The sequence below is a fragment of the Myxocyprinus asiaticus genome, chromosome 28 (assembly GCF_019703515.2).
Source record: "Myxocyprinus asiaticus isolate MX2 ecotype Aquarium Trade chromosome 28, UBuf_Myxa_2, whole genome shotgun sequence".
NCBI classification, from domain to species: domain Eukaryota; kingdom Metazoa; phylum Chordata; class Actinopteri; order Cypriniformes; family Catostomidae; genus Myxocyprinus; species Myxocyprinus asiaticus.
Window position 1 is genome coordinate 25579428 of NC_059371.1, and position 15795 is coordinate 25595222.

A 15795-nucleotide genomic window follows, 5' to 3' on the forward strand; every position below is an offset into this window, starting at 1 on the left:
AAACAAAGCAAAGACAGAAATTCATTTAGCTAAATATTGGAGTCTGGTCAACCAAAATCGGCTGAGATCTGGGCTAAGTTCGGTTTGCCCAATGAAGAAAAAGACATGCTGAAGAACCGGTGTGTTAGTTGCGTTGATATTAACTGCTTACAATTATTGTTGCTCTCCATCTGGAAAGCTTGTATTGGGAGTTTCTTATGGAGAGAGAAACAAGAAAACAGTCTAGCAACTATTAGAATCATAATATTGCAGCCCATGGTTAATCAGGAAACTGTGGATAAAGTCGCAATTATGAGAAATAATTATTCTGCAGTTGAGAGAGATAAAATCACAATTGCATGCTATAAAGTGAGGGTAAATTTTACAATAATGACTTTATATCTCACAATTGTGACTATTTCTGACAATTTCAAAATTATATTTAGCAATTTTGACTTTCTCACAATTGTGTGATAAACCCGAAATTGCAAGATATAAATTCGCAATTGCGAGATATAGTCACAATAACATGCTGTAAAGTCACAATTTTGAAAAAGTTGGAATTGAGTGTAAAGTTTGCAATTGTGACTTAATAGTCTCAATTTCGAGATATCACGCAGTTTCGACTGTTTCTCACAATTGCATGATATAAACTTGAAATTGTGAGATATAAGCAGCACCTGCGAGATATAGTGGCAACTGGATGCTATTAAGTCATAATTGCAATTATGAGTGGAAATCTTGCAATTGCAACTTTATACCTCGCAATTGTGACTTTATTTCTCACAATTTCGACTGTATATTTAGCAGTTTTTACTTTTTATCGGAATTGTGTGATTATAAAATCTAAATTGCAATATGTAAAGTAGCATTTGTGAGATTATTGCAAGAAATAAAGTTGAAATTGTGAGAAATATCACAATTTCGAGATACAGTTTAAAGTTGCAATTGCGAGATATAAAGTCAGAATTATCTCTTTTATTTTTTTAATCCGTGGCCGGATCCGGCTTCCATAGTTTTCAGCATATTGGTGTGCATTTGTAAACACACTCAATGGTTTCAGAGGCATGAGATTTGTATGTGATACAAGACAGATATTGCCACAAGACAATAAGCAAAGCAGGGCAGTTGCCTGATTAGTCCCTCCCTGAAAACAATAATTTGCAGAATACTCCCCCAACAACACAAAAAGCAAAAGCCATTTGCACACTCTGTACTGTCTTATCAAAGTCAAAAAAGGAAACCAAACTGCTAAAATTTTCTTAAAAACTGTGTTGAAATCACTCTCAATGACATTCACACATCAGTAATGACAATATTTAGGATACAGTGTCTCTCAACAACCCAATTTGTTTCATATGCTCTTCTTTCCTCTGCATGCAGAGTTAGTTATGATAGGCTACATCCGTTTGAGGCCCCCTCTCTGTTGTATGAGAGTGGTTGTTTCTTTGTGTCAGCACTTAATCCACACTGTGAAGGGGACTAGACCATTTTAGGAGCCCCGGTGTTGTATATGAGTTCAGCTGGGGCCAGAAAAGAGGCAGTCCCCAAACACTGCTCTGTATTATGGGCTGGGATGGGGGCAGTGGTCCTCAGTGGTTCTCTTCTAAATGTCACCATCTGCTATGCCTGATTCAGAGTATAAAGCATTTCTTCTGTAAGACATATATCACCATAAATATTTTACATTATTTAAAGGCAATTTTATTAATATAAAAAGGGTTAATAAAAATACAGTGAAAGTTGTTTCTACCTCCCTTGATGCGAAGATGATGTGATACCTTTCAAATTTCACCACTAGTTTGTGGCAACTAGTTTGAGCTTTAAGGGCAATACCTGACCATGAGCTAGAAGCCAGGAAGCACAGGACAGAAAACGGTTAAGAATTTTTTATTTGATTTGTTGTTTTGTCTGCAGCCCCCTCCCACAATTCTGGATTAGAGTGTCACTGAGGGCCACGGCCATTATAAATAGCCCTGTGGCCTCTCTCTTCCCCATCAGAGAGGCTGAATGTCTGCAGGACATGCTCATATTTTGTCTACCCATGTCCTTTAATTAGAAATTATCTAGAACTTTTACATAGATGCAGAGATCACCTGACAGTTTCACACGTAAGGTTTTATTACAAAACCACAGGTCAGAAATCAAAAGGACAGATGATTTCAATCTTGTGAAGCAGTGCCGTTCTCCGCGCAAACGTATCTGTAGGTTAGAGAGGCATTTATGCTCAGTGTTTGATCTCTTATAAACCTTTGTTGTTTGTGTCCATTCACAAAAAATCAAAGGTACGGCAGGTGATTATAGACAAATCTCTTTTGGTTACTCTAAATTCACATCCCTCCATTTTTTTTGTGGTCGCTTCTAAATTATCACAGCCATGTGGGAGTTCCGGTCCATGTCTTTTTGGCGGGCTGTGTTTGCCGAGTTCTATGGCACAATGTTCTTTGTATTCTTTGGACTGGGAGCAGCTCTGCGCTGGACCACTGGACCACACAATGTGCTCCAAGTTGCCTTTTGCTTCGGGCTAGCAGCTGCCACACTCATCCAGTCCATTGGCCACATCAGCGGTGGTCACATCAACCCAGCGGTCACATTTGCCTACCTGATCGGCTCCCAGATGTCCCTGTTTCGTGCTTTCTTCTACATCTGTGCTCAGTGCTTGGGTGCTTTAGCTGGAGCTGCTGTGCTGTATGGGGTCACACCAAACAATATGAGAGGCAATCTGGCCCTCAACACGGTAAGGGCATGTACAGGATGATTTGATGCAATAAGTTTATTTGTTGAATTGATGGAACTAATAGACTATAGACATGTCAGAGCATTTCTTAAAGAGTTAGTTCACCCAGAAGTAACTGTCATTTACTCATCCTAATGTTCAAAACCCTTGTGACTTTCTTTTATCCACGGCACACAAGGAGACATTTTGAAGAATGTTGACTGCTCTTTAATGAAAGTAAATGGAGACTGAGGCTGTAGGTCCCTAACAGTCTGCATAAACATCTCCTTTTGTGTTCCACGGAAGAAAGTCATACAAGTTTGGAATGACAAGAGGTCGAGTGAAATGACAGCAGAAATTTTGTAATTTTTGGGTGAGCTATCCTTTGGAAGTCAAATGAATACTTTATTTATTTGGATAACTTTCAGGTGAGTGACAGTTCAGTCAGTCTATGGTGCACACAATAGATGTAATCTATCAAAAACTTGGGAGGCAGAATTTTAGAATTGCAGAATTTCTGACAGCTAGAATTATTTACACTCAATTTCACCGATACGTAAAGTCCTAAAAACCTAATAACAGATTTATAAAATCCTAATAATAACAATATTGTATTCCTCATTTCAGCTTCAGCCAGGCATCAGTCTGGGAATGGCCACTACCATAGAGATATTCCTGACTATGCAACTTGTGATCTGCGTCTTTGCTGTGACGGATGAGAGGCGAAACGGGCGACTGGGCTCTGCTGCCCTGTCCATTGGCTTCTCAGTGCTTGTGGGCCACCTGCTGGGGGTAAGAGACTGCACACAGGACAAATAGAGGCCCCAAAAATTATTTGGACATTTAAGCCACTCATAAAAATGCATGAATGTCTTTCCGTTTTAACGGAATCAAACCAAGTGTTGTTTATTGTAACGAAAGAAAGCATGGGCACATTTTAAGCAAAACATTTTAAAACAAGTTTAGACAAAAGTACTTGGACACTTTCAAATGTCAATTGAACATGTCCATAGTTGTTGTAAACTACCCCTGTGGTCACTACTACACCTGAGGGAACTTGAGGGGGACTTCATATATCCACTAAAAAGACTTTGAAACCAGTTGGTTGCAAGTCAATGCAAAAATAGCTCAGATAACTGAAGTTAGTTCTGAGAAAAGGTCTAGCATAATTAGTTTGCAGGTGCTACTTGGTTTGATATTTGACGGCATGAATTTCATGCATTTTTACATTATAGGCTACTGTAGATCTTTTTGTTATTCAGACATATATAGCGCTTGTACAATTGGTTAGTTAATTGACCTTTTAACTTCTGTATAGCTGCTCTGAAACGATGTGTACTGTAAAAATCGTTATTCAAATAAAAGTGACTTGACAAGTAAATACAATGTAGCTTAAAATGGCTATTTAAAGCATTTTGCATGAATGGTCAAATCCTGCTGCAGATGTATTACACTGGAGCTGGAATGAACCCTGCTAGGTCTTTCGCCCCTGCTGTGCTCGTTAGGAACTTCATTAACCATTGGGTGAGACACACTTTTCTATCATACACCCTTCAGATGAATTACACTTGTACAGAACATTTGAACTACTAATTGAATAATACATTTCACGGTTTTATCTGCCTGCTTTCTCTTAATTTCTGGTAGGTGTACTGGGTGGGACCTTTGATCGGCGGTGCGGTGGGTGCTCTGCTGTATGATTTCATGCTCTTTCCACGCATGCGTGGTCTGTCAGAACGACTGGCCATGCTCAAGGGCAATCGGCCTCCTGAGGCTGAAGCGCAGCAGGAGACCAGAGGGGAGCCCATTGAGCTCAAAACACAAGCCCTATAAACACTGCCAGGAAACGTTGGATCCCTTATGCAAAACAAGCAATAATTACGCACACCTTATCTCAAAACACCATCAACATACCAACTGCGTCAGCCTTAGTAGAAATCAAGCACACTTCCAAAGGCAATCAAGACACAAGGACCCCTTCAGAAGGACTAAGAATCATAAGAAGAGGAACTGAGGACTGCACTCTGTACCGGCAGGTATAGAGAGCGAGTTAGTCCTGCTGATCAGGTTGCTAACACTGCTCAGGCCAAGGGCTTCTCTGTCATTTCTAGTCTACTATGAGTGAATTACACTAGAAGTGGACTTATGCATACTTTTGTGTTTCACAGGGTTTAAAAATTACACATTTTATTTTTATTTTTATTATTATTATTTTCTTTGATATTTCAGCAACATGACATGTATGATATTATTAGCATTTTGCAATGGTTTACTTTGCATTCTACTTAAAGTCTACTTTACATTGCTCAGTTGTGCGTGTGTGTGTGTGTGTGTGCGCGCATGTGCGTGATGTGTGCGTGTTTTTCCGACAGTTTCCAGTTTGGCTCTAACATTTCCATCATCCACAATGTGCTTGTAAAAATGCGATGTTCCTTTTTCTGTCTCGCAAAATTAAGGAAACATTCCTTCCTTTTAAACCTTGGTTTAGGTAGATGTTGATTTACAGCTAAAAGTGACATAAATCATTTGGGAATTTGGATCCATCTTTGAGTCTGTTTCAAACTGTTGTATTGTTGAACTGTGGCCTAATGGCTCAGGATGTTTCTTTAAACGAAACATGGTTTCACCATCATTCATTTAAAAACAAAAAACCAAATAAAACAAAACTAGTCTATTGTTTGAACCAAACTTTTACCTTTTAGGCTGTTTGATTTGTACTGTTTAAGGAATTTTCATTGAATTTCATACTTTTTCTGCCATATGAATCTGCATGCAAAGATTTTCTGTTTAGATTAGTGGGTTTGGCATTATTGTGTGTAAATAGCAAGTTAGGGAAAAGCACTGAGATTTTGTCTCAGACAAGATAATTTTTGTTTAGTTCATTGTAGAAGAAATATGTAAAGCCTCACTAACTTGAGAAAAGTAAATCAGAAAAAAAAAAAAAAAAAAATTATACAGCGACATTTATCATTATATCGTTTCACTGGAGAGGTGAATTATTCTGTTTTTCTTTCATTTTTGGGGCATCTGTCTAAAAACGGGGTCAGTGTAAGGGGTAAATCAAAGTCAACTCTTCCTCAGTCTGAGGTTAAGGGATTGCTGAGTGACTGAAATGTCTGGATTTCTCTAGCTTATTTTGTATTGGGTGGTAAATGCACATTGATGTTCTTGTAACCTTTGGTTCTGATAGAATGAAACGGCGATCCCGGGTGTTCAGTCACAATTTCCTATTTGCTTTCCTGCACTGTTTCCACTCTCTCACTAGCCTCTTCTGATCCAAGACCTGACTGAAGGAAGGGAAGATCAGAATTGGTTGAAAGATCATCAAACCACACAGTCAGCTCCATAAGGCACTGTAAGCATTTACTGCTTAACTTCTTGATTTTCTACATAGACATGTCAATGTTTACATGAAAATCAGATCCCATTTTGTGCTCCAAGCGTTATGTAAAGTGTAAAGGTTTCTTTTTAAACGGAGTATAAATTATAATTTAAAGTTACTGAATGTCTCTTCTTTAGTAGTTTGATGGGTATGAGGATTGTAATGTGTGCAATAATGCCATAATGCTTGAATTTTATAAACAACTCTTGATTTGTTTTACAATCTCTAAATGAACACTAATATTTGTTCAATGGCCTTTTTACTTATGGATAATGAGACAATCATTTATTCTGGTCAAACCAGAACCATGTGATACTCAGGCAAGACATTGGCTCATGAGACATTTTTATTTATTTATCAGATGAAGATGATAAAACATGAATCAAATTCAAATATTTCTTTATAAAAACAGATTCTTATTTACTTGATTTACATTTTTGGTCACGTTGAATTAAAAGGGAAAACCTCATATTTTCAACTTAAATTTTTCATGGCTAAACCTCGGTGTGGTTCAGGGACAAAAGTAGAATTACAAAATATTTAGCATCAATGATCACGCAGGTGCAGGGTAAATACACGATTAATAAACATTTTATGGCATTCTGTATGAATTGTACAGTTACTGTTGGCCTTTGAAAAAAACATCCCATTTGATATTGTGCCTTTCAAAGCACTGAGTAGATGAAAGATTTATATTTTACAATATTTAGAACAGTATTTTTTGGAAGGCAAAATCACAGTTTATAGGAAAGAAACTAAACTCAGCAAAAAAAGAAACATCCTTTTTCAGGACACTGTATTTTAAAAGATAATTTTGTAAAAATCCAAATAATTTTACAGATCTTTATTGTAAATGGTTTAAACAATGTTTTCCATGCTTGTTCAATGAACCATAAACAATTAATGAACATGCACCTGTGGAACGGTCGTTAAGACACTAACAGCTTACAGACAGTAGGTAATTAAGGTCACAGTTATAAAAACTTAGGACACTAAAGAGACCTTTCTACGGACTCTGAAAAACACCAAACGAAAGATGCCCAGGGTCCCTGCTCATCTGCGTGAATGTGCCTTATGCATGCTGCATGGAGGCATGAGGACTGCAGATGTGGCCAGGGCAAAAAATTGCAATGTCCGTACTGTGAGACGCCTAAGACAGTGCTACAGGGAGATAGAAAGGACAGCGGATCGTCCTCACAGTGGCAGACCACGTGTAACAACACCTGCACAGGATCGGTAAATCCGAATGTCACACCTGTGGGACAGGTACAGGATGGCAACAACTGCCCGAGTTACACCAGGAACGCACAATCACTCCATGAGTGCTCAGACTGTCCGCAATAGGCTGAGAGAGGCTGGATTGAGGGCTTGTAGGCCTGTTGTAAGGCAGGTCCTTACCAGATATCACCAGCAACAACGTTGCCTATGGGCACAAACCCACCTACTCTGTTCAGGCAAAAAGTGCTCTTCACTGACGAGTCACGGTTTTGTCTCACCAGGGGTGATGGTCGGACTCGCGTTTATCGTCGAAGGAATGAGCGTTACATCGAGGTCTGTACTCTGGAATGGGATCGATTTGGAGGTGGAGGGTCCGTCGTGGTCTGGGGCAGGGTGTCACAGCATCATCGGACTGAGCTTGTTGTCATTGCTGGCAATCTCAACGCTGTGCGTTACAGGGAAGACATCCTCCTCCCTCATGTGGTACCCTTCCTGCAGGCTCATCCTGACATGACCCTCCAGCATGACTATGCCACCAGCCACACTGCTCGTTCTGTGCATGATTTCCAGCAAGACAGGAATGTCAGTGTTCTGCCATGGCAAGCGAAGAGCCCGGATCTCAATTCCATTGAGCACGTCTGGGACCTGTTGGATTGGAGGGCTAGGGCCATTCCCCCAGAAATGTCCGGGAACTTCCAAGTGCCTTGGTGGAAGAGTGGGGTAAAATCTCACAGCAAGAACTGGTAAATCTTGTGCAGTCCATGAGGAGGAGATGCACTGCAGTACTTAATGCAGCTGGTGGACACACCAGATACTGACTGTTACTTTTGATTTTGACCCCCTCTTTGTTCAGGGACACATTATTCCATTTCTGTTAGTCACATGTCTGTGAAACTTGTTCAGTTTATGTCATAGTTGTTGAATCTTTATGTTCATACAAATATTTACACATATTAAGTTTGCTGACAATAAAAGCAGTTGAAAGTGAGATGTTTCTTTTTTTGCTGAGTTTATGTATATTACATTTGAATTTTAAGAAAGATAACTTCAAGCACTAAAGACAGAAAATATGCCGAGCAGTGTTTTGTCTACACTTATTTATCATTCAGACATACAACCTTAATGTTATTTTGTGCAAAAAAAAAAAAATAATAATTTTGCATGATTATGATAGAAAGAGAGGCTTCCAAAGAGGCATTTTCTAAGGTCAAAATTGTCACACTAATGTCAAAATTGAGTAAGAGATCGTTGTGCCACTAAATGAACAGATGCTATGTGACAATGTAAAATCCACTAGTGACATGATATAAACTTGACAAACTGTGATTTATCTTAATCGCCAAATCTAACTGTAGCATCATAAGAATACTGAATAGTAAATATGCAATCACGAAACAATTCATGCAAATAAAACAGGCAAATGAATTTGAGATGAGTTTATATGGAAACATGGCCTTAAACTAAGATGTAATACATTGAATCATGGGAAGTTACTCTATTCACAGAGTTTTATAAAAACATTAAAAGAACAGATAAAAAAAAAAAAAAAACACGTTAAAAAAACATAGCTGTGATGATATTAGTCTCAGCTCACTTCTGAAATTAAGCCAAATAGGAGTGTCTGCTTCCCTTGATAATCAGTTTCGTTCAGGACATCAAGACTAAAATACTGCTAATCTGCTCGTGACACATATCCACATTGGTATCCTGTTTTCCATGCATTTGTGATTACAGAATAAGAATTTTTAAAAATATTTTTAGAGATTGTCCTCGCAAAAAAAAAAAAAAACTGATGCAATATTTTAGAGCAGAGCATGATTAGAAAAAAAATGACATCCACTATCGGAATTCCCATGACTTTTAAGATTTAATTAATTTTCATAGCTTTTTCAAGCCTGGAAATCACCATTTTAAAATTCCTTGATATTTCCAGGTTTTCCATAACTGTGGTAACTCTGTTTTCTGCAGAAAACTTCAGAAGTAAACTTACAAAATGTTGTTCCTAAATGTTTTACTCTGCACTAGGCAGGGAGGACAAAACTGTCTGGTAAGTTATATCTATTTGGTCTCTTTTGATACAATGGAAAATACTACCACATGATAAAGAAAAAAATAATTTCTTGTTTCACTTGTCAGTTATAATTTCTGCCGTGTTGCTGTTTTCAAGACTAGTCATAAGACTGAAACTTTTCAGGAATTACTTTTGAATTTAGATACTACATGCTAATCTGAAATAGCTTCACCTGCTTATAGAAATTAAATGAAATGTCCTCGATAAGTTGATTTTAAAAAACAATTCTCCATTTAACTGCATTAAGTTTAGTGTGTTTTCCTGGTGGGAGGAGACCTATACAACCCATGTAATTATTCCCTAAGACATCTTCTACCCACAGTCTCATTATTTACCAGTGATTCATGGATATGCCCTGTAGCATGTTCAAAACAAGTTTATCTAATATTTTCCTACAGATACACCTCTTTTGGGAACAAATGGGGTCATGTGTCCTTTTGGGATTTTGGTAAAACATGTGAGTTGCATTGGATGTCCTTTAAGCACCAAGCCTTTTCCACTAAGAACAGTGGGGTAGTACCTCAAATGTCCCTCAAAATTTCCTCCAGTGTCTCCATGTCCATGTCGTCACCTGAGGGATTTGCTGACCTGTTATAGAGTAAAAAAGGTGAGAAACACAACTTGTCACGTTTCAGGAAAACTGAAGGCACTTCTATAAATGGATCATTTTCATAGACTATATTGACGTTTCCGTTTTATAAAAAAAAATAAAAATTAAAAAAAGTCAGTCATCAGTCATACTGCTGTGAGAGTGTGTGCTCCTTTTAGCCGTCTGTGTGTTGAGCTAGTGTAATTACCCTACTCACTACCGGCTTGGGTAAGTAGAATATTAGATAGCATTGCTAACACATAATACTGTACATTCATTATATTCAATATTGTTATATAACCTAACCTAACATATATATTTGTGTGTGTGTGTGTGTGTGTGTGTGTGTGTGTTATATATACACATACACACAGGGTTGGGGAGTAACGGAATACATGTAACGGGATTACATTTAAAATACAAAATATAAGTAAATGTATTCCACTACAGTTACAATTTAAATAATTGGTAATTAGAATACAGTTACATTCAAAAAGTATTTTGATTACTGAAGAGATTACTTTGCATTTTATTGTCATTTGTTTCATTTAATATTTAGTGCTTTCAGATGGAAAACATTTATACATATAAATAATGTGATCCAAAGTGCATTTGAACAGCAGTGAAACACTTTCTTATGATGTGTTACATTCGTATAAGTACGTTTGAATTAAGTTTGGAGCAGAAGAAATAGAAATAAACCTTGTGTAAATTGTCAGCTTTACGCTAAGCTAAAATGCTATTTCTATCCATTTTACATGCACGTTACCCAGCACGATCATATTTTTTTATCAAGAAAATTCACGTTAGATCATAATTTCTTTTTTCCTAGTAAGACCTTTGATATTAGGGCAAAAATCATATTCTTGATAATATTTTTATTGCATTCCAGTAAAAATATCTAAAAACCCTAAAACAAGATCAATTTGATTTCTCTTGTTTTAGAAGCAACACTGCATAAGATATTTAGGTTTTTCAGAGAATGTATTTTTAACATGTGTATTTTGTCTAACTGTACTAGAAGAGTTTTTATAGTCAAAACAAGTGAAAAAAAATACCAGTGCTGAAAAAGTAATCAAAAGTATTTAGAATACATTACTGACCTTGAGTAATCTAACAGAATAAGTTACAAATTACATTTTACAGCATGTATTCTGTAATCTGTAGTGGAGTATATTTCAAAAGTAACCCTCCCAAACTTGTCTAATATATATAAGTACTATATACAGTTGAAGTCAGAAGTTTACATACACCTTAGCCAAATACATTTAAACTCAGTTTTTCACAATTCCTGATATTAGGTCAGTTAGGATCACTACTTTATTTTAAGAATGTGAAATGTCAGAATAATAGTAGAGAGAATGGTCTATTTCAGCTTTTATTTCTTTCATCACATTCCCAGTGGGTCAGAAGTTCAATTACACTTTGTTAGTATTTGGTAGCATTGCCTTTAAATTGTTTAACTTGGGTCAAACATTTTGGGTAGCCTTCCACAAGCTTCTCACAATAAGTTGCTGGAATTTTGGCCCATTCCTCCAGACAGAACTGGTGTAACTGAGTCAGGTTTGTAGGCCTCCTTGCTTGCACACTCTTTTTCAGTTCTGCCCACAAATTTTCTATTGGATTGAGGTCAGGGCTTTGTGATGGCCACTCCAATACCTTGACTTTGTTGTCCTTAAGCCATTTTGCCACAACTCTGGAGGTATGCATGGGGTCATTCTCCATTTGGAAGACCCATTTGCGACCGAGCTTCAACTTCCTGGCTGATGTCTTGAGATTTTGCTTCAATATATCCATAGTTTTCCTTCCTCATGATGCCATCTATTTTGGGAAGTGCACCAGTCCCTCCTGCAGCAAAGCACCCCCACAACATGATGCTGCCACCCCCATGCTTCACGGTTGGGATGGTGTTCTTCGTCTTGCAAGCCTCACCCTTTTTCCTCCAAACATAACGATGGTCATTATGGCCAAACAGTTAAATTTTTGTTTCATTAGACCAGAGGACATTTCTCCAAAAAGTAATATCTTTGTGCACATGTGCACTTGCGAACTGTAGTCTGGCTTTTATATGGCCATCTTGGAGCAGTAGCTTCTTCCTTGCTGAGCAGCCTGTCAGGTTATGTCGATACAGGACTTGTTTTACAGTGGATATAGATACCCGTCTACCCATTTCCTCCAGCATCTTCACAAGGTCCTTTGTACTTTTTGCACCAAACTACGTTCATCTCTAGGAGACAGAATGCATCTCCTTCCTAAGCGGCATGATGGCTGCATGGTCCCATGGTGTTTATACTAGCGTACTATTGTTTGTACAGATGAACGTGGTACCTTCAGATGTTTGGAAATTGCTCCCAAGGATAAACCAGACTTGTGGATGTCCACAATTTTTTTCTGAGGTCTTGACTGATTTCTTTTGATTTTCCAATGATGTCAAGCAAAGAGGCACTGAGTTTGAAGGTAGGCCTTAAAATACATCCACAGGTACACCTCCAATTCAGTACACCTCCTATCAGAAGCTAATTGTCTATTGACTTGACATCATTTTCTGGAATTTTCCAAGCTGCTTAAAGGCACAGTTAACTTAGTGTATGTAGACTTCTGACCCACTGGAACTGCGATATAGTCAATTAAAAGTGAAACTATCTGTCTGTAAACAATTGTTGGAAAAATTACTTGTGTCATGCACAACTTGCCAAAACTATAGTTTGCTAATATGAAATCTGTGGAGTGGTTAAAAAAAAAAAAAAAAAAAAAAAAAAGAGTTATAATGACTTCAACTGTATGTAGATATGTATGTATAATTCCTTACATTTATATAGCGCTTATCTAGGCACTCAAAGCGCTTTACAAAGTATTGGGGGAAATCTCCTCAACCACCACCAGTGTGCAGCATCCACCTGGATGATGCGACGGCAGCCATAGTCTGCCAGAACGCCCACCACACACTAGCTATTGGTGGAGAGGAGAGGAGAGTAGAGTTATGTAGCTAATTCAGGGATGGAGATTATTAGGGGTAGATAAGGGCCAATGGGGGAATTTGGCCAGGACACTGGGGTTATACCCCTACTCTTTATGAGAAGTGCCCTGGGATTTTTAATGTCCACAAAGAGTCAGGACCTCGGTTTAACGTCTCATCCGAAATGTATGTATGTATGTATGCATAAGCATTGGTATATAGATATACAATTATATTATATATACAGTGTACAGCTTATTGCCCGAGATGCAATGACAGCCAGATTGTTTCCGCTCGCCCTCCAAAAGTATGCTGTCCGTGTCAGCATGGAACAATTAGTTCATGCCTGCACTATGTGCATGGCCCCTCTCCAGACAGATGGACATGACTGGTGCCCCTCCTGTTTGGGGTTAGAGAACCTGAGACAGGGCCTCACAGAGGATGCTTGCATGAACGGTAGCGTCATGCCTTGGGAGCTGAGGACTTCCAGGTTAATGTTGGTGGAAAACTCTTGGGGAGTCACTATTACCACCACGTAAAGCAACTACTAAATGCAAGAGAGCTGAAGCAGCGGGTGCCTCCACTGGCAAGAGGCCTACGGAGGATCCTATAAACAAGAAAGTGGATGTGTTGACTTCTGTGTTTGCTTAATGGTCTGGCAGCACAGAGCGGTCAGGGGGCACTGGAATCCCCAGCTAGCTTCCAAAAATATAAATATTCTAGAGCTGCGAGCAGTGCTGCTAGCTTTGAGGCACTTTGGGCCATTCCTGAAGAGCAGACATGTCCTTATCAGGTCAGACAACACATCAGGGGTGCACCAGGTCCAGCCAATCCCTGTGGGTGGCACAGGAACTTCTGACTTGGTCCTTCCTTCGATTTACGAGCATCAGAGCGATGCACCTCCCAGGTGTGTCAAATTTGGTGGCGGATTTTCTGTCACACCACAAGCCTCCCTCAGGGGAGTGGAGACTCAACCAGGAGGTGGAAGAGATGATCTGGCAACAGTTTGGCTCAGCCGCGGTGGACCTCTTTGCCTCAGCGTCCTCGACCCACTGCCCCCTCTGGTTCTCCCTGATGGAGGAATCCAGCCCTCTAGATCAGGATGCGCTAGCTCATGCCTGGCCGGACCTGTTACTCCATGCCTTTCCTCCGACCCCCTTAATCCTGGTGACTCTTCGCAGAGTCCTTAAGGGACACCACAGGCTGTTCCCAGTGGCACCGAATTGGCCCGGGAGGCCATTGTTTCTAATACTGTACAAGCACCTCGAGGGGGAACCCTGGAGCCTACCAAGGAGGCAGGATCTCCTCCACCAGTTAGAAGGTCAGATTTGGCATCCGGATCCAGACTGTCTGCAGCCGTGTCTTTGGCATTTGAGGAGCCAGAACCACTTTTGAAGGCCTGTGACCAAGATGTGTGTAATCTTGAGCACCCTCCACCAGGAGAGTCTATGCTTGTCGGTGGAAGTTGTTCTCTGATTGGTATAGGGAACAAGCAGTGGCCCCAGAACACTGCTCCATACCCCTGGTATTACGTTTTCTGCAGCCTCTGCTAGAAAACAATAGAGAAACCTCTATCCTAAAAGTCTGTGTGGCCGCAATGTCAGCACATCATGTAAAAGTGGATGGTCAGCCATTGGAGTCTCATGTATTAATTACTCAGCTTCTTAGGGGTGCTCAGTGATTACGCTGATTGATTGATTGGATTAAGAGAATATTAATTTAATAGATTTTTATCATTTTGACACTGTTGTATAATTTTAATGGTTGGATACAATTGAGAAGGTGAAACAGACATCTGAGGTGTCTATCAAGCTCCTTTTCATTTAATGTTGGACAAAAGGATATCTAAAATATCTAATAGTTCTCACAAAATGGGGTTTGTGCCTCTAATGCTATGAAAAAACAAAATAGCAAATTATTAAAGAACCACATTGTGAGTGTGTTAACATTAAGTGATGTTGAGCCTTTAGTGATTCTTATATACCAGGGATTCTCAGAAAACATTACACATTGCTGTGACTCACATAGGTGAAGAATACAGATGCCCTGGAACAGAAATTGAATGCTCTGGCATATATGGGGGTGTACAATGACTGGGATGTCTGGGGAGCAAAACAAAATGACAACAGTACAGAGATGTGAAACAGTCATTGCAGCCAAACATAAGCACAATGGATACTATGGCTCATCCATAGTATAGGCACATCCGTAATCACAGTAAAAGCAACTCCATTCATACATGTTCTACATTAGCACAGACATGCTTCTCTGCATAATTCCCAAAGTTCACAGTCTTGTCTTTTTAGACCATGAATGATCAGAAACTCTTTATACTTACGGTGAGAACACATCCTGATTCCTGTGGAAGAAGAAAGGTATTTCACTCTCTGCATAATAACAACTTGTAAAAGACGCTATATTGTTACAGTGTGCATGTTTGTGGTTGTAGAGGTAGATGTGATTGTTCAAATACAATACATACATGTTGTGGAAAGTTGGGCCCACTGAGTAGAGATCCTGAGAGGGCTCAGTCGGAGGTGGTATGCTGGAGGTGGAGGAGCCATGGTCTCCTCTGAACATGAAAGAAAACATGTTCATTAAAACAGACAACAGAAATCATTTATGCTACGTACATTGTTAAAGCTAAAAACATGACATTTATTCATTCTCTGACATCCTTACTTGATGTAGAAACGGTTCTCTTTATACACGCAAAGTGAGTTACATATAAACTTATGATAGGATAAGAGGATTCAAGGTACTTCAAAGTGAAATAAAGGCTTTTTGTGCTCTAACAACAATCACTTGATGTACCAGCTTACACCAGTGGTTCTCAACTGGTATAAATAAGCTTACACTTTTAAAAAGCAAGGAGAAAGTACTT

The 15795-nt window shown here is 39.0% G+C and overlaps 2 protein-coding genes across 3 annotated transcripts in view; one reads left to right on the plus strand and one right to left on the minus strand.

Moving 5' to 3' along the window:
- The first annotated feature begins 1976 nt into the window (after positions 1–1976).
- mipa (major intrinsic protein of lens fiber a) lies at positions 1977–8845 on the plus strand. Its single transcript, XM_051660076.1, has 4 exons — positions 1977–2716; positions 3323–3487; positions 4139–4219; positions 4343–8845. The coding sequence occupies exons 1-4, from the start codon at positions 2357–2359 to the stop codon at positions 4526–4528; spliced, it is 792 nt and encodes a 263-aa protein (XP_051516036.1). The 5' UTR covers positions 1977–2356; the 3' UTR covers positions 4529–8845.
- The window catches only part of LOC127419031 (signal transducer and activator of transcription 5B-like), a 46337-nt gene continuing 33086 nt past the window's right edge, over positions 2545–15795 (minus strand). The window contains exons 18-22 of one of the 2 annotated variants that reach the window (XM_051660060.1): positions 15394–15483; positions 15250–15270; positions 14936–15013; positions 9887–9954; positions 2545–2665 (exon numbers count right to left, since the gene is read on the minus strand). In XM_051660060.1, the coding sequence (XP_051516020.1) occupies positions 9888–9954; positions 14936–15013; positions 15250–15270; positions 15394–15483 (256 nt within the window). In that variant the 3' untranslated portion in view covers positions 2545–2665; position 9887. Of the gene's footprint in view, positions 2666–6405; positions 9955–14935; positions 15014–15249; positions 15271–15393; positions 15484–15795 lie in introns of those variants that run through there. The other variant, XM_051660059.1, reaches the window with a different exon arrangement.